We start from the raw sequence: 21534 nt of genomic DNA, 5'->3' as shown, positions 1-21534 counted from the left end.
TGATATACTTCTATATGGACACGTCTGAAAAGCCACCTCATGAGCGTGTAAAAACTTTTTTAGCAATATTCAAGAGTTTTTCCAAAATGTAGGTGTTTCCATTACTATTTTTTTATTGCGATATTTAGCTTTTGCGCAATTCTATGGGTAATGGAAACACACCTTATGAGAGTCTTCCAACTTTTTCTAGAACCCACTACCTGCAGCTCAAATCTAAGATGAGAAGAAGAAGAGCAGCATGGAAACTTTTAAAGAGTGATTTTCAAGAGGAATCCCCTCCTATCCACATCTCTTACTCTTCACCGAAAGAGTACAAGGACTGTAGACCAATTAGATGCATGTGCATAGAAAGCTTTGCCACAATTATTCCAAGTTATAGTGTAAACAAAGCAGAACATAATGATGATTAAAAAAAACTCCAGCCATTTACTTTGTCACTATAATAATAGTACATCCCTTCTTGTTGTCAAACTAAAAGCATCTTTAAAAAGCAAGAACACACTCAACCTGCAGAATGAAACTGCTGAGTATGCTGCCACTGCTCAGAGAAAATTCCTGACACACTTTTGAAAGCAGTGCTTGACATAAAGAAATATTTTATAGTTTCAGTACAGTTTTTGGTACGCTGTGCTCACTCTCTCCCATTGTCCCTGTATTTGGATTACCATGGTACATATTCAAAAATGTCAACAACCATTAGAAAAACCAATGATTGTTATTCCCGTTGTTCTATCCAACCCATCTTTACTCTAAGTGGAAGATGTCATTTTAGTCCAGGTGCATTTTAGCACTTTAGCTCAATCACAATCTGTCAGAAATGTTAAAGAATTAATATTAAAAGCAAAACATCAGTCAGTGTAAAGAAAAAATGTGTCTGTAGTCTAGACTGAGATGTATAACATACTGTATAATCATTTTTTTTATGATAATGTATCACAATTTTTCAAGTTTTCAGGTTGTCTTTATAATAGTTGCTTTGAACTTTAATTAGAACAAAATCTTTCCACGTTAGACCTTAAAACATCCATCTCCATCTTTTCTGTGTTGACCAAGAGAATAAGCCCAACACGGGCTCTAGCTAGTGATGTGAATTTAAAGTAGAATTGGAATGCATCAGTCAGTGGCCGGCTTCATTTGGTATGCAAAACAAAAATGAGTTATGCGCAAGGCCTAGTGTGAGGCTGATGTGGGGCTCAAATACAGCTGCAAAGCAAAGTGACAAAATAAAGCAACCCTAGCTGTAATTTCACTATATATATATATATATATATATATATATATATATATATATATATATGTATGTATGTAATGTCTTTATGGGGACATATATTGCTCTTAAAGCTGTATACATTTTTTATGCATTCATGGTGCTTTCTTAGGTCCAGAAGATCAAGAGCATCTATACTGATCTTTGACCATGCCATTTGTACACAGATGTCTCAATTTTCTCTCAATATTTTTATAATATTCTAGTAAAGGATAAGAATAAGAATAAGAATAAGAAAACCTTTATTAGTCCCTGAGTGGGGAAATTGCTTTGTTGCAACAGTACAGGTGCAGTAATCCAGGCTGTATAAAATCACTGACCACCACATCAGACAGGACACTGCCCAGACGAACAAACTAAGGCCTGCCTGTCAGGTAGTAAGTAATCCAGGAGACCATGGAGTCATCGACATCCATCCCCCGCTGCTTCTCACCCAGCAGCAGTGGCTAAATGGTGTTAAAAGCACTGGAGAAATCAAAGAAAGTGACTCCCACAGTGCTGCCACCACCACCCAGACGCAAATGGAGTCTCTGCAGCAGGTAGATGACTGCATCATCAACACTCAGATGGGGCTGGTAGGCAAATTGCAGAGAGTCTAGCAGATCCTTCACCTGTGGTTTCCAGCACTTTCTTTACATCATGTGAGGGCCACTGGACAGTAGTCATTGAGGTTGATGGTCTCGACTTTTTAGGGACAGGAACCAAGCAGGACAGTTTCCAGAGAACTGGAACTCCGTCCTGACTCAGGCCCAGATTGAATAGGTGCTACAGGACATGACACAATTGTCAAAGCGCTGCACTCTTGATTCAAAAGTGCACTTTATTGTCAAAGTGCAAACTTTGTTTCTAAAATTAGCACACACAAAGCAAAATTAGCACACTGCACTGCAAAATACAAAACACTTTTCTCTCACTGTGTTTTCACATAAAGTAAAAAAAAAAATACACAGTTCTTCAAAAAACAACAGCTTAAACAGAAGTACTTCCTATGAACTGACCAAAGTAGACAGTCCGTAACTGGACATTACAAAATAAAAATAATCTTACACAAAAATGACACTACTAGATTGTTCAATCCTGAGATAGAAGTGAAACGATCAGTGGTGGAGAGGCTTGCATTGTTGATTCCTCTGAAATTGTTGTTATCTTGGATTTTCTGTTGCTGCGTTTCAGAAAGTTTTATTGGATTGTTTTGCTCCACCATTTGGACAATTAGAGCCTCTTGCTGTTGGTTAAATAAAGGCAGTCTTCTTGCCACAACACACGATTTTACAACTCCACAAAACAAAAGAACATTACAGTAAAACAAAGAAAATAACAACAAATATAAACCTTCTATAATATAGGTGCATATTTGAGTTATAGCATATACCTGGTGTCCTCTTTAAATCTTCAAATAAAGAACCCTACGGTGTATCTGCTCAGGTTGGGTGTTACTCTTTGTGCTACTTCTTTCATTATCATTTCATGTCCCACGACATTATGGATTAAAGTGGCACAAATTTCATCTGAAATTCTACAGTATTTCTTTACTGGGTTGTTGTCTCCATTTTGGTCTTGGTCATTGTCTGGGTTATAGTCCTGGACTACATACATTGGCCGGGGTGGGTTCTGGACCAAGAGCTGGTCCAGGATCTGGTTCTGGACCTGGGACAAGGGCTTGTTCTCACTGTGGTCCTTGTCATCCACGTCCTCTCCTTCAAACATGACCTCTTGCTCCTCTGACATCCATGTTGTACCACTAATGCTGTTTCCCAGCTGCTTTTACAGTGTGCTGTTCATTAGCAAAAAGTGTTTTAAGCTTTTAGCTTTTCTATGGTGACAGCTGTGTTGGAGCAGTGTCCGAATTCTGCCTACTAGTGTTCACTTTTTGATTAGTATGTGCTATGAGTGATAAATGCGTAGAGTACAAGACTTTTGGGAACTGTTTGCAAATCCTGACTTGTGTTTAAGGTTTTGACAGCAGAATGCTGTTTTTAAGAAATGTGTGCAGTGACAATCAGTGGAATTTAGTGTCTTATCAATCCAGAACAACTGTAATGGTCAAGAGTTCCATTAAAGTCAAATGAAAAGCTAGAGATACAATACCGTCTCACAATTTCTAACCATGCTGTGACACTACAAAGTTTGGAGACATAGGCAGATGGCTCTTACACATTTTCTAGTGGAAAAAAAGGGCTCTCAGTGGACTACTGTTGTTGATTTATAGTCAGATATACAGTTATAGTCTCTATAGAGGGGACCCCGTGTACTTACTGGACCCATTGGCTGTATTACATGATGGCAGGCTGTGGGCAGCAGCCTAACGGGCATGAGATGACTCTTTCACAAACATTAGAACACAAAGGTGTAGCGTGCATTGGATTATTTTTCCTTCTTCGTTTAAAGTTGTTTATTGACTGGAGCACTGCACTCTGGTGCTGTGACGGTACTGAAAGCTTTTCCCTTGTGCTCTCTCTCTCTCCAATCTCTCCCTCCCTCTGTCTCTCACCCTCTCGTTTCCCCTCACTCTGCAGAGTGCAGCTGTACGGTGAGCAGCTTTCTGGCTTCATCTCTGTGGAGCCAAGCGGATGTCGGCGAGTGCCGGGGACGCCAAAGAGCACAACTCATCAGATCTCTGGTCAGTGTGAGAGTGTGGCAGAGTGGAGCGAAGAAGAGAGGAGTAGCAGACCATCACTCCCCTTCATCTGAAGCATCAATCCACTTCTTCATGGATCTCAAGCATAAAAACGTATGGAGAGTTATTGCACAGGTTTCTCTGATGCTTTTCAACTTGTGTGGGGACACAAAAGAAGGTGAGAAATAACATACTGGACATGAAGCTACTCTGAAGTTTTCACTTATTTCACACGTCATAGAATGATTTTTCAGTGAGCTTGTACAGGTAATTTGGGTGTGTGTGTGTTATTTACAAAAACTTCTGTGTTGTGCATGTTGTAAACTAACTGATGGATTTTTCTGAAAAAAAAAAAGATTTTGTGAACATGCATGGCAAAGTGTTTGCATTGATTTTGTATCATGTATAATTCCTAAATCAGAGAAGGTGTGGAGAAAGTGAGTGAAAAAACATTAGTAGAAAGAAAATTTCTGCTGCTCAGCTGAATTAACATACTGTTGAAATATAGCTGTATAAAGCTTATGAAATAAGCACATTATTTGCTAGCTTTTGAAGTTTTAGTACTAATGTAAGTTACAAAATGCTTTCAGAGAGTAAGAAGCATAAAATATTTGACTGGTTGATTTGTTTTCACTTTTAAATGTAAAACAGTGTTACAGCTTTGTAAAATGAGTTCCCCAAAAGCTGGAGCCATATCATTACATGAATTAACTGTTATCTAGATCAAACACTGTTTTAATGGAAGTGTCAGCAGAATTTGTTTGCATGAAGTGAGTGTCCCTGCATAATGGTTGACTAAACCATCTTTTGAGTCAAGAAGCCTGAGCAAATAAGATTTTTTAGGAAACCAATTAACTGAGGGCAGAATAGGACAGACAGACAAAGGGCAGATAATACTAAGACAGGTTTATATTACTTTTTACAAACTGATAGGCACTTTCACAATAAGGGCTTTGAGAGAGTAAAATAAAGCAAATAAAGATATTTATTTGTCCTAGAGGAAATTGTTTAGGCTCAACAGAATGACAATCATACAAAAAAGAAATGCAGCCCAGTGAAATCAATAAGCTTCGCTTGCAAGCTAGTTTTTCTCCCTTAAGAGAGGAAAAATACAGTACATATTTCAATTAATAACTCCAGTGTCCAGACCTCTGTCCCCGTTTTATTTGACTTTGTGTTAACGCTGAGCAGCGCCATAGGCAAGGTCTGACTCAAGCTACTGGAAGGAACAAAGGAGGCAAAATTTCAGTAAAAATGCAAATGTTTCTGTTATTTCAATGTGTGCTTAGCAGCAAGGCAATTTTTTATGTTGTTTATTCTTAAATTTTGGTCATTACATTTATTTATTCATTTTTAAGCAGTCATGTCGGATTAGTCTCATTTACTCATGAAATCATAACATTTTATGTTCTTTTTTTTGTTTGTTTTTTAAATTATCTGGCTAAATAAAAGCACAGAAAAAGAAACAAATATCTTTACAAAACTGGTGCTGACAACTTTGTTGACTAAGAGTGCATTCACACTGGCACTGTTTGGTCTAATTCCACTAATAGCTGGTTTGTTTGGAGCAGTGTGAACACTCATTCACACTCCGGTGTGCAGAGGCGGTCCTGGCTAGTTTTGTGCCCTGGGAGAACCACCTATTAACTTGTGTTGCAAACACAAACTAGCCTATTGGTGAAATTAACTGCATGACTTCATGCCTCAAATTTTAATAGTTGCTTAAGTAAAGCTAAAAACCAAATACAGTCGTCTTCTGTATCTAAGTAGCAACATATTAGCAAGAGGACAAATAGTGTATAGGCTGCTGTTTCATTACATGCACAATTAACGTCACTCATAGAGACCTGTATACCTTTATCGTTTGAGCGTTTCTCCTCTTCTTCTTTTCCTTCTCTTTCTGGGCACCTGATGGTTTCTTTGGTCTTTTGTCTGTGATACACCCTTGACTCGACGTCACATCATCACATTTTCCGTCCATCATACACCCAGAGAATCAGGCTCCTCCTTTCTTTTCTCTGAGAGTGAGACTCAACCTGCTCACAACCTCTGCAGCTGCGAGTTGATCCCCCGCCCGTCTCCCCCCTGGCTTTTCTTCTAACACACACACAACCTGTATACATGACTCTCAGCAGCAAGTTGACACGATAGTAGGGATGCCCCAGCACCCATTAACTTGACGTGGAAATGAGGGTTATTAGTCTAGAAAACTGGTGACTCTTTTTTGTTGAGGGCGCTCGTGCTCCCCCAAATAGATTGCTCCCTGGGCGGTCGTCCACCTTGCCCATAGCAAAAACCGTTCATGCCCGTGTGGGCTAAAGATTGAAACTCTGGTCCGCTTAAAAAACTCGCCTCGGTTAACTTGCAAGTGAACTCTTGTACAGTTTTCTGACCAATCAGTGAACCAAAGAGAGGAAGCGATATAGCTCATGTTGTTGTGCAACATGTTGGATAGCTCAATGTCTCACCTTCTTATACTGGACAATTTCTTGTGAAAACTGTATTAAGTTTGAAAACCCAAGTACAAACAAAACCCCAGGACTGAAAAATTTGCTGTGGCTCCATTGTTTACTTGTGGTGAAGTGAACTGGCTAAAGAGGAAGTTGAATTTTCAATTCTGGCCAAGTGATGAGCTGGGTTTTCATCTTCTTTCTGCCCCCAAACCAACAGTTGTTTTTCCTGTGTGGCATTGTCTGGGTAGTCTGGTCAGTATGAAAACAAACAAAACAAAATGAAGGTCAAAATATAAATATTAATACTTTAACTGTAAAAGGGGTCTGAGAACTAAAAACATCATGATATTCCAAAAAGTGTGCAATAAATGCTTAAAGGAGTCAGATTACACCTTTATGTTTTTTTAACAAGCTGACACTGACTCAGTAAGTCTTGGTCATGCACAAACAGAATGAATTGAATGCTGTTCCACGAAAGCGGGCACTAAGTCAGTTCTTGCCATTGCTTGAGTGTGTAATCTGTGAAGTGCTGGAGCACAGTTGTAGTTTGAAAGTGGGACCACTAAGGTCAAAAAAGAAATTAAGGTTGTGGAACAGCAAAGAAGAGAGTGCAGAACTAAGCAGGACACCCAGCAGAAGCTTCAGTTGGAGAAGATGGAAGCAGAAAATGGAGTTAATGCCTTAAGAAAAGAAGTTACAATGCCTTGACAGCATTTTAAGCTGAAACATAGTGGAGTGGAATGAGTGCTGTTTAATTCCCTTTTAAATCAGTGTCAATGTATGTTCCACAACATTAGCCATGCATTTAATAATTTAACCACAATGACAACAAGCTTCCAATCTCCACAGAGAACTTTATCTGAAATGCATTTCCTTTTCCCCAGAGTGACCTTAGATGATAAAGGAGGAAAGATTCCCCTACAATGTACACATAAAAACATTTTTGAATGCACACAGGATGGATTTTTTATGATTTATGCGCATGTTCTGTATTTAATTTGCCTGTTTAACTCATTCTGTCTGCACAGATATTTATGTATACAGATCCAAAAAGCAAGATGGATGCTGATTTAGGGGTACCAAAGTTCATTAGTCCTTCTTTAATAAAGAAAATCTTTATTTTCTTATGAGCCAGTTATCATATAAGCACCACAGCAGACTGAAAAAAGTAGCCCTGACACGGCATTTTACAAGATTCATTCTTTTTGAATCATTAAATATTTTATTCGCTTATTTAGAAAGACTTATTTCCCTCATTTCTGATAATACTTTTTTGTGGAAACCAGCTTTTTTGGTGACGTATTAATGTATGAAGTAACAGGAAATTAATAATAAGTCAGCGATAATCTGTTCATGGTGAAATAATCACATAAATCCATATTAATTTGGGAAGGTACACGGGAATCTATGACTTACCTGTGTGAGTTTGTGCATTAAATCATTGCATCATGCATTAACTAAGAATTACTTTAATATGAAGTGTTACCTGTAGTTTTAGTGCCTAAACCTAATCAGAAAGCCACCTTGTCTAAACAAGATTGAATTAAACAACAACCAAACTTGAAATAAAAAGCAGTAAATTCACATTGATTACTGATTTGCAACAGTTATTCTTTTCATTTTTGACTTCTTTGTCTTCATACCTTAAGTACTGTTATTATGCTCTGCATCTTCTTCACCTACCTTACAAGGTCTTTATAAGCAAACACTTCATGAAGACATTTGCAGAATTTATCATGAAAGCATCTGTGCTCTAAAGTTTAAACACACCTTGTGTTTATCTGACAGACACCAGGTTCTTTGACAGAAAAGCAGTCTTTGATTCACTGGAAAACGTGGAGAAAACTATATCATTATTATGGAGTGTTTTTCTTTTGAACAAGCAACTAGTCTCGGTTCAGCCCAACTAAAGCAACTAAACATGGAGATAACATAAAGAACTACCTGATGATGAAGCATAGTGCGCTTTCATGCTGCTGTTTCCCCACACAAGACTCCAGACATATAAAAGTGGTGCAGGCAATGTTTCTCTCTTTGTCTCTCCAGTCCTCCATGGGATCGTTATCTCCTATCTCAGCTGATGTGGAGTCAGTGAAGTGTGTGTTCTAATCACAGCCTAATGACAGATAATATCACAGCTCTCCTAACTTGTGTGTGTGCATACGTGCCTGAGTGTGCACATAAGCAAATGTATCAGTCAGCTTATGAGTAGAGCTCTTGAATTTTGAGATAAGAAGCAAATGGCTTTGTGTGAGCATGATGACAAGAGAGCAAAGGAATGCTAAGTAGTGGAACGGTTGTGCACATGGCACATGGTGTGTGTTCAGATAACAACTGACTCACCACTCATAGACGCTAATCTTCAACAAGAGAGGAAAAAGTGTGTCAGATGGTGCTGCATCTGAAGAGCAAAGTACAGGCAGAGGAAGTGCTTTGTTCCTTCAGTTCTATGGTCCATTTTTCTGAAGTTTCTTTGGAGATAAGATGTGTTGGTTAAGTAAGGATGCTGATCTTTTAAATGTTAGTATGTGTTTGGTGCAGCTGTGCAGATGGAAGTCAAAAGGCAAGCATGACCTCATGGCAAAGTAAAATGACATGCCACTCTGAGGCACTTTTTGCATGTTATTTCATCTCATGCTTTGCTTTTGGTGTCTCATTTAATCAAATTTAAATAACTGGGTGCCTTTGCTTCAAAGTATATAGCCTGAAATGCTAATGCTAATCACAGCTACATATTGCATGCATGGCCATAAATTTACTTTTTTGACCAACAGTCATTGCGGCTGATAGAATTCGATTTTGGTTTTAAATAAAAATGCCAAAAAACCAACTAGATTTACACAAAACTGCAAAGAACAAATCTTGCTTTAGATGTTTCTTTGAGCAGGGAAACATCTAAAAGCTGTAAGGTTAGGCCCCTGGCAACTAGACTATGCCATCACTGTCTTAAATGGACAAATAGAGAAAATATGAATCACGTAACATTGTAAAACATTAAGCTTTAAATGTTACAAACAACACTGATGCCATTTACTGTGCTTTGTCACCTTAAATAAATAAACAAAAAAAGTAAAAAAGAAGCTCACTGCGAATCATTACAGATGGTGTTCTTTTATTTGGAAAGTTGATAGAATTAACTTTTCTAGAAATCATGGGGACCGTCTCTTTCTAATACAGCAGGTAGTCAAACAGGTTACAACATCCTTGATGTTTTAAAAATGGCACAAGAAAAGAGAAGTAGTCACTGCCCTCCACCCTCACTTCATATTTTCCTCTTCATGAAAATGTGTTCAAAAGATGAGAATAATAAGGGTGACTTCATGAAGTCAAACCCCAAGAAAAGAATAGTTAAATGCTAACTGACATTGGTGATGGCTTAATCTCATTGTGTATAATGACAATAAAGGCATTCTATTCTATTCTAAAAATGACAGCCGCATGTTATCTATTTTTTTATGTTTGTGGCAGATTTAAGTTTCTCTAGGCCAATGTCCCTGAATCTATCAGCTGAAACACATACTCATTCATCACGTATTCATCTCCTGGTTGAAAATGTGGTGATATTTAAGTCAATTTGTGAATAATCAAATATCATGGGGGAGAACGTCCTGCTGATAAAGCTGTGTGTGAGTGGGGAAAAAAATCAATATCTCATTTTTAGAAGGGAAAATATATATGTTGACAGAGAAAATGAAGAAAATAATATAAAAGAAATTATGACGACAAGCAAAATTAAAAAAAAATTGCAATGACAAGTAATTCAACCCCAATTCCAAACAGTTGTGTTAAAGGTAGATAAAAACAGAAAGCAATGAAGTGCAAATCTCCTTAACACAAAAACATATATGTTTTACCATTTCATGGAAAATAATAATTAATTCAACATTTAATGGCAGCAACAGATCTCCAAAAAGTTAGAAAAGGGGCAACAAAAGGCTGGAAAAGTAATTAGCACAAATCCGAAACAACTGGAGATTAACCGGCAACAGTTCGGTAACTTGACTGGATATAAAAGAAGCATTTCAGAGAGAAAGCCTCTCAGTGTCATGGTCTGTGGGTTTTGTTCTATTGCAGTCTTGGTTTCTAATCATTGCATTTTGAGTTTTCTGTTGTATTTCTTGGGTTTATTCCCTTGTTTTCTGTTCAATTACTTCCTGCTCCTGGATTCTGGTTCCTTGTTGTTTTACCTGGTTTGCTAATTTGCCTCACCTGCTCATCATTCAGTTCTTCTCAGTGTATATTTATCCTTTGGTTTCTTTTATTCACTGCCAGATCGTCATTGTTTTCCCTTGTACTAGTAGTCTGTGTCTTTGTTTTAGTTTCCCAGCTCTGTTACCTGAAGTTGTCATTAAACCTTAGTTCCTGCCTTTTTTCTTCTCACCCTTTTTTTTGGGTCCTCATCATCCACGCACAGTGAAATTCAGATGTAAAGATGGGTAGAGGTTCACCAATCTGTGACAAACTGCATCAAAAAATTGTGTAACAATTTCAGTAAAATGTTTCTCAACATGAAATTGCAAAGACATTAAAGATCCAATCATCTACTACTTTCATACAATGAGAGGCGGAGTACAAATTAAGGTGGATTTATACTCTCGCAGCATCTACATCACTATGCAGGTGCTGCATAGCTCGACAGAGGTCAATGTAACATAATTTGATCAGCCTCTCAGCAACTTGATCATTGGGTGCTGTTTTTAAAAATGGCATTACTACACAAATTCAGTAAGAAATCTGGAAACTCGTAATCCCAAATTGACCAATCATAAGGGAGTACATCGTTGTAACCTTCTGCTTAGCAGGGGTGCACGTCAGGTCTGGAAGAGGTGCACGTCGGGACTGCGGGCTGAGCAGAGGCTACGGCAGTGACACCGATACATAAGACACGTGAGTATAAATCCGCCTTTATCATTGGTCATTTTGGGATTATGAGTTTCCAGATTTCTGGAACTTCTCACTGAATTTGTGTGGTAAAAAGAATACTGTTACAGTCTGTCCTGCCGCTCCTCCATTCACGCCTCACTTCCCTGATCCTCCACACCTGTTCCTGATCCGCTCATCATAATCAAGTCAACCTGCCACACCTGTTCCCCATTGACTCTCCAGCCCTTATATACTCCACCATCTCAGTGACTCCTGGTCGGACCTTAAACCACACTCCTATTGGACTCACGCCCTTGCCATTCCTGGCCTCTTCAACCCCGTTACCTCTTCTCTGATCGGTCTCAGTATAATTCTTGTTTTGAGTTCTGTTCAGTAATAAAGTGTCGGTAACGTTCCCTTGTCTCCCTGGAGTCCTTGAGTAACAAACACAGATTGGATCAAGTTGATAAGAGGCTGATCGGATTATTTGTTTTCTTCCACAAACTAATAAAGACACTGAAACATACTGGCCATTGTTGTGTTAAAACAGAAAATACGTACTGGAATTGAAACCATCAAAAGAACTCCGACCTGGTGAGTTTACCAACCAATACCATCCCTGTTACCACCTTCAGATTAGGAGGAGAAACTGCAAAACAACACCAAAATGGCGCGTGCCCCCTAGGTTGAGGTTGCTGGTGGACCACAGGACTAACACGGGTACAAACAAGTACTGCAACTCATAGCTTCTGTGGATTTATAATATAATAATACAAATAAAGACAAGGAAAAAAAGCAATTAGCAAAATTAAGAAATGATGAAGTTTTAGGTTTGATTCTTAAATCTCTTCATTTTGTGTTAATTTCTTTTTCCTTTTTTAAAATATTTATTACTTTTACTGTGTGATAATATATTTAGATCACAACAATGGAATAGGTGAATAGAGTAAATGGAAAAATGGATGGATAGATGGATGGATGGATGGATGTTGTATATTGCGCTGACCTATCTGCTCACTTCTTTGAGTATAATGTATTAACCTCATATTACAGGTTTTAAGGCTGCTGACAGCTGAAAGCTGTCCATAACATACATATTTTAAAAGAACAAGGCCCATATGGTGCACTCAGAGTTCTGGATGCAGTTTAGCTTCAAAATGTGGACGCATTGTCATCTCCGCATGCTATGATACAGTAAATCACCATCTGTTCCCTTTTTATTCTTCAGTCTGCCACGAGGATAATTAGATCAGCTGCAGCATCTTGGTCAATGTGAAAGTAGTTCTCATGTCGTAATTCTTCAAGGATGTGGCAGACAAAGTACTACAGGGTCAGCAAAAAAAAGAAACAAAACTTAGAGATATAGAATCTGACAGGCAACTTAATGACTCTCACGCTGAGTCTGAAGTAAAAAGTAAAAGCACCAGAGCATCACTACAACTTTCTCCAACACTGGAGTAATTTTTAGTTCAAGTTCAATGTGGTGTAAATATAACAGAATTTCTTCAAGTTGTATTATGTTTATATATATATACATTTCTATGATTTCAAGTAATTATCAAAAATAATGTTCTTGTACCAAATATACAAATGTTAAGAAAAGACTGGATATTACTGGATCAGTTCATTCAAATTTTAGACTTAAAAAAACTAATAAAAAACCCAAACAAATAAAAAAAATCAAGGTATTAACTTTTTAACATATTTGTCAATTTAGCTTTTTTTTTAAGACATATCAGGGCCTAAATTAACTGTGAATGTAAAGGCTTTTGGTTTACCATAGAGGATAAGAAGAATTAGTAATGTCAGTGTAGGCTGAGAGATCAGGTGCTAGCTGTCAGCACCAGGATAAATACATTTGGTTAATTCCTCGTTGTTCAGTTGTGGGCATTTCAGGAAAAAAAAACATATGTTTATAGAATGTGTTTGTATACAAACATATTGTATAAAGCATAAACAGTACAACAAAGTTAATGAAACTTTGTGCAGACCATACTGCTTCAAATGTGTCAGTACTGACACATTATATGGATCCTCTGACACCTCCAGGGGCCAGATGCATACCTGTAAGTAGTTTAATGGCTTAAACTGTTTGTACTCACAAAAACATTATTTTTGCCAGGTTTGTAAAACCATGCTCATATTTCTCCTGTATAAATTATGATTTAGTCATAGTGATAATATATATATATATATATATTATCACTATGACTAAATATGTGCGGAAACCTTTCCAAGCCAGTTTTTCTTTACCATAAACAGAGGCAGTCACCCCCTAATATGTCATTGCATAAATCCCTCTTTAGGACTGACTTTGTAACATGACACCATGATAAATCCTTTGTCACACACAATAAAACAACACAGACAACCCAGCATAAATGATAGCAATGAGTAAAGAAGTTGTCGTATACTTTCACTTTAGTTTGAGCCGCTGTGGCTTCTCCTGCTTGGGAAATGCATTGTTTGTGGATTTATTTATTTATTTTTTTTGTCTCAGTACCTTGAGGTTATTTTCTCAGATGTGAAATGAGAATGCCCAAATGATGAAAAATACTATTGTGTCCTGTTGTGATTAAAAAAAGGGGGAAAAAAAGAAGAGGTAAAGTTCAAGCATCATTAACTCGTAGCTACAAGCTATTTTGGTGACAATCTGTCAGAAAAAACTTGGCTTAATGTTTCGATGGGTTTAATATTTAGCATTTTAAAACATGCTAAATAGGAGCATCAGTGAGATCTTCCATCAACACACTAATGAATTTTACTTTTTTTAAATTATTATTATTCCTCTTTTCCCTCTTCACTTCACTGGAGCGGTTAAGATACTTTGCTCAAGGGCACAATGACAGCAGGATTATTCCCACTGGCTCAGCAATTACAGTTTTTTACTTTCTCCTCATGAGCCAAATTCTGTACCCTTTCCAGCAGCGCAGCAGTGGGAGTTTCAGTTTTCTGTCTACGTAGGTGGGATGAAAGATAAATCAGCAAAGAGAATTTGGAGCTGAGTTCTGCTCTAGTTATCAATTAGGCATGACAATCTGCAAAGTGTGTGTACATAAAGCGGTTAGGAGTGTAATCTGATGTTAAAGCTGGCTTTTCTCTTGCAAAATGTTTAATGAAGATGACAGCACTGTTCATGCATTTCGGATGCTTATTGAAAAAAAATGGTCAGATACTCAGCACTAAGTGTACTTACAAAGTTTGTTTTATGCAATTATGCCCTTGTCCTAAATATCACATCGGGGAAGCAGTGGTTACAAGAATAAGAGAACACAATATTTGCACCAGCAGGAAGGGTTTGGGGGGTTCAAAATCCCCCCAAAATTTCTTGCAATGACCACAGGCACTTCTGTATTTTTAAAATCTTCCACCACACACAGGGTCAGGCCCTCACATCAGGGGAGGTGGCCACAGTTTGTTGGAGCTGAAGCTGTGGGTTTTAATTACCACATTTCTAGAGGAAACTAAAGCTTACATGTTCATTTCTAGTTTTGTTCCTTGGTGCTGTTGAACTATTCTATTGCTATAATTCCAATTATTTGTTTATGTGAATATCAAAGCATAGATCCTTATTTTTGATTATTTATTTTATCACACACCTCAGCAATGTTGCACTATTTTTCTTCCATCATATAGCAAACAAGGCTCTTGTCATGCGAAGGTAATTGGCAGTATTTATAGAAGGGTATAAGCACTTTTATGGTTTATCATCGCTGTTTTTTAAACTTTTTCTCATATAAATGGCAAAATTATGCAAAGATCATTTTCCTGAAAATGGCAAAAACTTCCCTTAATCATTATCATCACCTTTGGGCTAAAACCAAACAGAAATGAGCGTCTTGGTGTTTTCTGTGTCAAGCTGAATAAAACGCTGAATGGTTCCATTTTTTTAAATGATAAAAGTTCTTAGTTATTATTCAAAAAATAAATTAATGAAAAAATGACCAAATGCACTGTAAATAGCGACAGGATATTGTTTCCATCACGTTTTTTATTGCCATGGCAATGTATCCTGCAGCTGTTTTACTTAACAGCTCAGAAGACCCTGTACATCCAAAAGTGACACTTTGGGGGCATCTTCTATTTTCAAACTAACACAGCAGCTTCCTGGCCAAGCGCCAGTATGTGACGTGGGGATTGAGAGCAGGTTAGTGTACTGGCTTCTTCTGGGTCCAACACTGTTCTGGTCCATGCTGAATGCTTTGTGTAGTTTGAATCCTATTGCATGTGTACATGTGGGAAGAAATCAACCCATAACCGCATTATGTGGGCAACAAATCTGACTTTAAAAAGCTTGATTTAGTAAATTTTCTCAGCTAAATTAACATGTTTACAATTACTGTAAAAGTGTTTCTTTAGACTGATTTAGATTTTTTCTTACATCATATAGTAGTCCTGAATCTTTCGCAAAAAGGTTAAATTAATTAACATTTTGTAACCAGATAATACATATAGACTTAATATATTTTATGAGCGATTTGAACAAATGTCAAAGGAAGGACTGGAAACCCTGGATGTCCTTTCTCGAGCTAAAAGAGCTATAAAAACAGACCAATATGATTAAACACATTTCTGCTCTGTTATACCTTCATTCTAAAATAATGTGGGGAAAATGATATTTAAGCTAACTAAAAAATTCATAGCAGAAAATGTTCATAATCACCTTTCATTACTACTTGCACTTTTGATCTGTTCTCTTTAGCACTGCTTACACAGATCCAAGATCCATGGTATTATCATTCCTATTACTTCTGAACAATCTCATTATACTCCAGCATCAACAGCAAAGCGGTGGAGGATGGCATTTATTAAAACCAAGAACTTTGGAATTTAGTCAGTCAGAATTAAAATGGCATCTTCACCACAGAAATGTCAAATATAATATGAATGTTCAGTTCTTTATATCACATGCACTATTTATACTGCTCACTCGCTCCATTTCCCAGGATTTGTCTATATTGGACCTATATTTAAACTTTCATAAATGCATGAGTGGTTGGCTGAAGGGCATGTGCTTGACTTCAGACCTGGCCGTAAACTTCTATTGGACTCTGTTCTTTCTTTTGCATTTGGCTTTTTTGTTGTAGGCCTACTTAATAAAACTGTTGGAAGAGCAAATGCAACAGCAATTGACTATCTAAGATGTGTTTACAGCCAGGATTGTAATTTAGGATCATACATTTGCATCCCATCTGTTAACTACAGCCAACTATTAAGCTACAGTCTGGCATAATCTCCTTTCACACATGCACTGCTTTTTGATAATCTGGTGGCACCTGAACACATGTGTGAATTATTCTTCCAGTGACAGAAATCTTACTCTGTTGGGCCTGCTAGCATGAGCATAGTTTTAACACATCACATTGTACAGCACAGCAGCTGGAAGTTTATATGGCTGTCAAAACTTTTCTTTTACAGGGTTTTACCTTAAGTGATTGTCTGGATTATCGAATATTTTTTCCCACTGACCAAAACCAAAAACAATAAAATAATTAAGAGAAGAGATAACTGCATTTGAAGCTTCTTTGTTACGGGTCTGATTTCAAATTATAACTACACAAAGTTTTGGGTGAGGCATCCTCTCTCTTGACAAATGAAAAAGTACCAAAACAGTGTCCTGAGAGGATACAAATGTTGTGTTTTTCTCCAGTTAACATAGTTAAATGAAACTTTTGCCTTCAGAACTGCCTTAATTATCAATAGTATTTATATAACCATGTGTTAGAAAAATTTTTCAGAGATTATTATTATTATTATTATTATTATTAATAATAATAATAATAATAATAATAATAATAATGTTACAACACCTTTAAATCAATTTAGTTTAAGCAAGATAATCTTTTTTGTATTGTATTAAGACTATAAAAAAGAGTGCAAAACAATGAGACTACATCTGTAGTGGCATTTCCATCACCATATTCATGGTCATTGTTTCGCTGTGGGGGGGTTCAACCTCTCCTCAGCATGGACCTCTACTTCCTGCTGTTTTATTACTGGATTTTGTGCTCCATTGGCTCCAGCAAGTGGAATATTAGACCCATGTTATCAAAGTTTTTTATTTTTATTTTTTTTTATATAAATACTCTATCCATTTGAGTCAGCCACCAGACCGTAAAGTGAATTCAACCTTGTTTCTGGGCCATAAGCAATTTCTGGTTAGAATATTAATAAAGAAATGTTCTATTCTTCTGATAACACATTTGCTGTTCTCATAATTCTTTTATGAGTTAGTGAAGCCATCTTAACTGCTGAAAGTAAAAACAAGGTCAAGCATCCTTATGCTTGTGTAACAGTTACAGTATACAAGTTTAAAATCTTAAGAAATTGTCTCATGGGGAATCATATCACTGCCATCAAAAGCTTAAACTTCCTACGCACAGAAACTTAGGATTTTAAAAGCTGGAAGCTATATTATTTCTCTCTTCCTCACTCTCTCTCTCTCTATTTTCCTATCTGTCTCTCTCATTTTCTGTCTTTCTCTCCCTCTCTCTCTCTCTTTCTCTTTTTTTCTTTCTCTTTCTCTCTCTAAGTACATACAAAAGTGCGTTTAATATTAAAAATGTGGTTGTAAACAGATCCAGTCTTCTTATAACAGTCAAAGTTTCCTTCGACCTTTTTAAAAAAAGTCTTGGGTTGTTCTTTGTAGTAATATTTAAGGTATATCACATTTTTTCTAATGTCAAACTAAAGGCTGTAGAACTTCAAGAGATGATTAAATGCTGATAACTAAAAATTGGTTAATTGCAAAATAATAATTTTTTTTTTATGGAGGAGGGCTACACCTACTTTAATTTCCTGTCGACAGCTGGGGAAGCCATTCATGAAATAGACATTAATGGATTAAAAGTACTAGTAACACAGTAATTATGTGAACACCTCTTTTTGATGCCAGCCCTTTCTTAATGACTTGCTAATGGTTTCTTTTCTGATGTGTGGCCAACACGTCCTGAATGACTTTGAATGTTGCTTGTGGACTTGTTATGATTTTTTTTATGGACAGAATGCAAGCAGTAAAAATAAAGTTATTTTAATTTAATTGAACTGAGCAATTAAGTAAACAAGTAAATTTATATTGTACTTTTCAAGAGCAGATACAAACTTTATGTTTTGTATACTTAAATATTTGGTTTCTAGCTCATTTTTAATCGCCACATATCATTGCTATTGCAAATGAAAAGATGTAACTAACTTTCATTGTAAGCTCCCTTTACAGACAGAAACTTTAGAAGCCTGACGGATATCTGTGGAGTTTTCTGAGATAAAGGAAACCTCCAATAACACCAGGGGAATTTAGTTAAAGCCATCTCCCCTACAACTCTTCATAGTTTATGATGAAACTGAATTACATGTGTACCGCTCCTGCCTGGAGTTTATGAAGTTTATGTTTATACACATGCAGCTGTGTCTGCAAGTCATGTGACAAGTTAAAATAGCAGAAAATTTGTCTCATTAAAGTGCATTACAGTTTTGTTACCTCTCATTTCAGCTTGGATTGATTCATTTCCATATGATGGTTTTCACTTTTTGTCTGTTGTGTGCTTCTCAGAGATGTGTCACAGTCCGCTGATATCAGGTCTACAGCCATCATCCTTTAGAAGCTCCTCGCTGTTGTCCAGCAGTCATGGGCCGGGCTTTGCAAAGCTGAATAGAAGAGAAGGTAAGTCCTGTTACTGTAATTTTCATATTGACATGCTGTTTGGTCAATTAATCATAAATAAGCTTTGACCAAGAACCGTCCACAAAAGTGTTCTGCTTCTTTCTAGTGCAAAATAAAATAAACTCTGCTTTTTAGATTCAAGATTCTTTTTAGTAATATGCATCATTATTTTATAGAAACAAAAACTGAAAAATGTCATATACTAATAAATATGCAATTTTTATTTATATATTTTTTTTATAGTTTTTGACCATAACAACTTAAACTTAACTCCTAATAAATAAAAAAGCAGCCACCCATTTTAGTAAATACAAATTATGATTAAACCCTGACTGAATTTCATTAAATCAGCTATTTGCATGCAACTGCAGCTGTGACCTGGACAGAAAGTCAGTAGTTAGTAGGTCTAATGATCCACTCACAGGCAGTTAAGGACAGCAGGCAGCATGGTGCAGATGATGAATGATTTATTCAAAACTAAAAACAAGACTTGACATGACACGATTTAACCAAGACTAGAAACTGTGAAAGTGAAAAACTCTGACAAAGCGTGACGAAGAAACCATTAGGCACTCAGGATAAAACCATGTTGAAACCAGGAGGAGATTACAAGGAAGGACAGGAATGATAGAAATGACAAGAACTATGTAGTAAATATACACAACAGAAACACTTGACAACAGGTGACATGAATGAGTAATCAGCCCAGGTGTCCTGATGAAGTAGGAACCTGAACTGAACCTAACAAAACCAAAACCCATAATCTTACATACTAACCTAAAACATTGTAACCTGAATAAAAACACAAAATCTTAACTTCACTAAACATAGACCAAGAACCTAAAAAATGATCCTAACAAAAACTGAACATGACAAAAACCCTGAGCTGTAAAGCCAGAGCCTAACAAAACAAAACCCTAGACCCTAAAGCAAGATCCTAATATAATTACACAATTATACACATAACTATGACAAGAACCAGAAACTTAAACAATAACTTAAACAGAGACCAAAACCATAATCCTGACATAAGAACAGAAACGTAAACATAACAAAACTATAACGTAAGCTCCTAACATGACTAGACATAACAGAACAAGAACCCTTTGGTCATGATTGAAATAAAAGCATAATAAACCCGATGATCCTAAAACATAATAATACCCATGGTCATGATGGACTTGAACATGACAATAACCCACACACATCCCCCATGACAGTAGGACTTTTGTTAATGCCCTTAAATACAACTTCTAAGGCTGTTCTGCAATTTACCACCTTCTGCAGGTGGGAAATAGAACTAATATGGAAATTTCTACAGTACAGTAGACATCTTTCTCAAATATCGCTTTCAAAGCTACTATGCTAATTTTATCATTTTGGTGTCCCCAACCCACGGCTTCTCTTATCTCTTGCTCTGTTACTTTCTGTCTTGCTTTTTCTGGCTTCCTTTGATATTGTCCTCTTGGGTTTCTTTATTAAATCAGCTAAAATGTGTCCAGAATGCCCAATGTGTTGATATCCAGATTTCTGCATTGTGAAATCCAGTTTCTCAGCCATGAGATGCTGCATGGCAACAATGGTTCCAGCAATGTGTATAATAAATGTCAGCATGCCATTAAAATGAGGCAGATACGCAGTTTTAAGGTTGGAAACATAGTTTTGCTTTAAAAAGTCACAAAAGCCTCATGAGGAGGGAGGAGGCCAGATTAGATGGTGTGATAGCTTAAATCTCCAATCAGTCATTTTTTCATTCACTTTCCACTTACTCCAGTTCAGCGTCGCTGGGAAAATGGAGCCTATCTCAGCAATTAGCAGGTGAGGCACATCCTGGACAGGTCGCTAGGCCATTGCAGAGCTTATAGCATCATTATTATGCTCAGTTACCATGACATTTCACAGAAACACCTTCACTTCTAAAATGAAATCTTTTTTATGATGTTGCTATAGTTAAATGTAAACACAAGACCAAACTTCATTTGGTTAGGAATAAAAACTACTGGGTTAGAGCTGGAAAACAGTCATAGTTTAGGCTTAAATATATTGTATTATGTGGCAATGTGTTTGCTTAATCTTTATCCAGAAGATGGCTTATTTCTGATAATAAATTTCAAAAGATGGGCCAGCTGGCCCTACTTTGCATAGGTCACCTAAAGATGCACCTAAAAGGTAAAGACTTGTGGGCCGTTTGCAACGGTGAGGCAGATGAGGAAAATTAAACAAACATAATATTAAAGACTGAATAAAAGAAATTGAAAAAGCTGTGCACTGAAACCGGAATGTCCTTGTTTCTTAAGTGATGCACATGGTTAGAAATAATCATACAGTAAAATTCAAATAATATAAAATCATTGTTTTATGTAACACCAAGTAATGAATTACTCCTAAAGTTGGACAGCAGCTTGCAGTCTGGACCCACAAGCACCTCAAGATACACATCCTTATGGTGCCACTGCCAAAACGGGAAGAGGTACACCGTAGAATAAATTTTTATTACACAGCCTACATCACCTTCTATGGTTTGTAAAGCAAATTGCCACGTTGTGTGGCGTCCTTTTAAGCTGTGGTGCATTGATGGAGTAAGTGGTATATTTGATTTCACACCATTTTAGATTTCATTCACACATCCATCTGGCCCTTGTAAGTTCCCAAGATTTGCATAGTTGTCCATTTT

The 21534-nt window shown here is 36.9% G+C and overlaps 1 protein-coding gene across 1 annotated transcript in view; it reads left to right on the top strand.

The window, feature by feature from the left end:
- Positions 1 to 3857: 3857 nt before the first annotated feature.
- Positions 3858 to 21534, top strand: part of LOC121656109 (contactin-associated protein-like 4) — a 68844-nt gene continuing 51167 nt past the window's right edge. Inside the window, exons 1-2 of the mRNA XM_042011155.1 lie at positions 3858 to 4062; positions 18750 to 18860. Of these exons, the coding sequence (XP_041867089.1) occupies positions 3978 to 4062; positions 18750 to 18860 (196 nt within the window). The 5' untranslated portion in view covers positions 3858 to 3977. The remainder of the gene's footprint in view (positions 4063 to 18749; positions 18861 to 21534) is intronic.

The sequence above is a fragment of the Melanotaenia boesemani genome, chromosome 16 (assembly GCF_017639745.1).
Source record: "Melanotaenia boesemani isolate fMelBoe1 chromosome 16, fMelBoe1.pri, whole genome shotgun sequence".
Taxonomy (NCBI): Eukaryota; Metazoa; Chordata; class Actinopteri; order Atheriniformes; family Melanotaeniidae; genus Melanotaenia; species Melanotaenia boesemani.
This window is presented reverse-complemented; position numbering and strand designations above follow the sequence as displayed.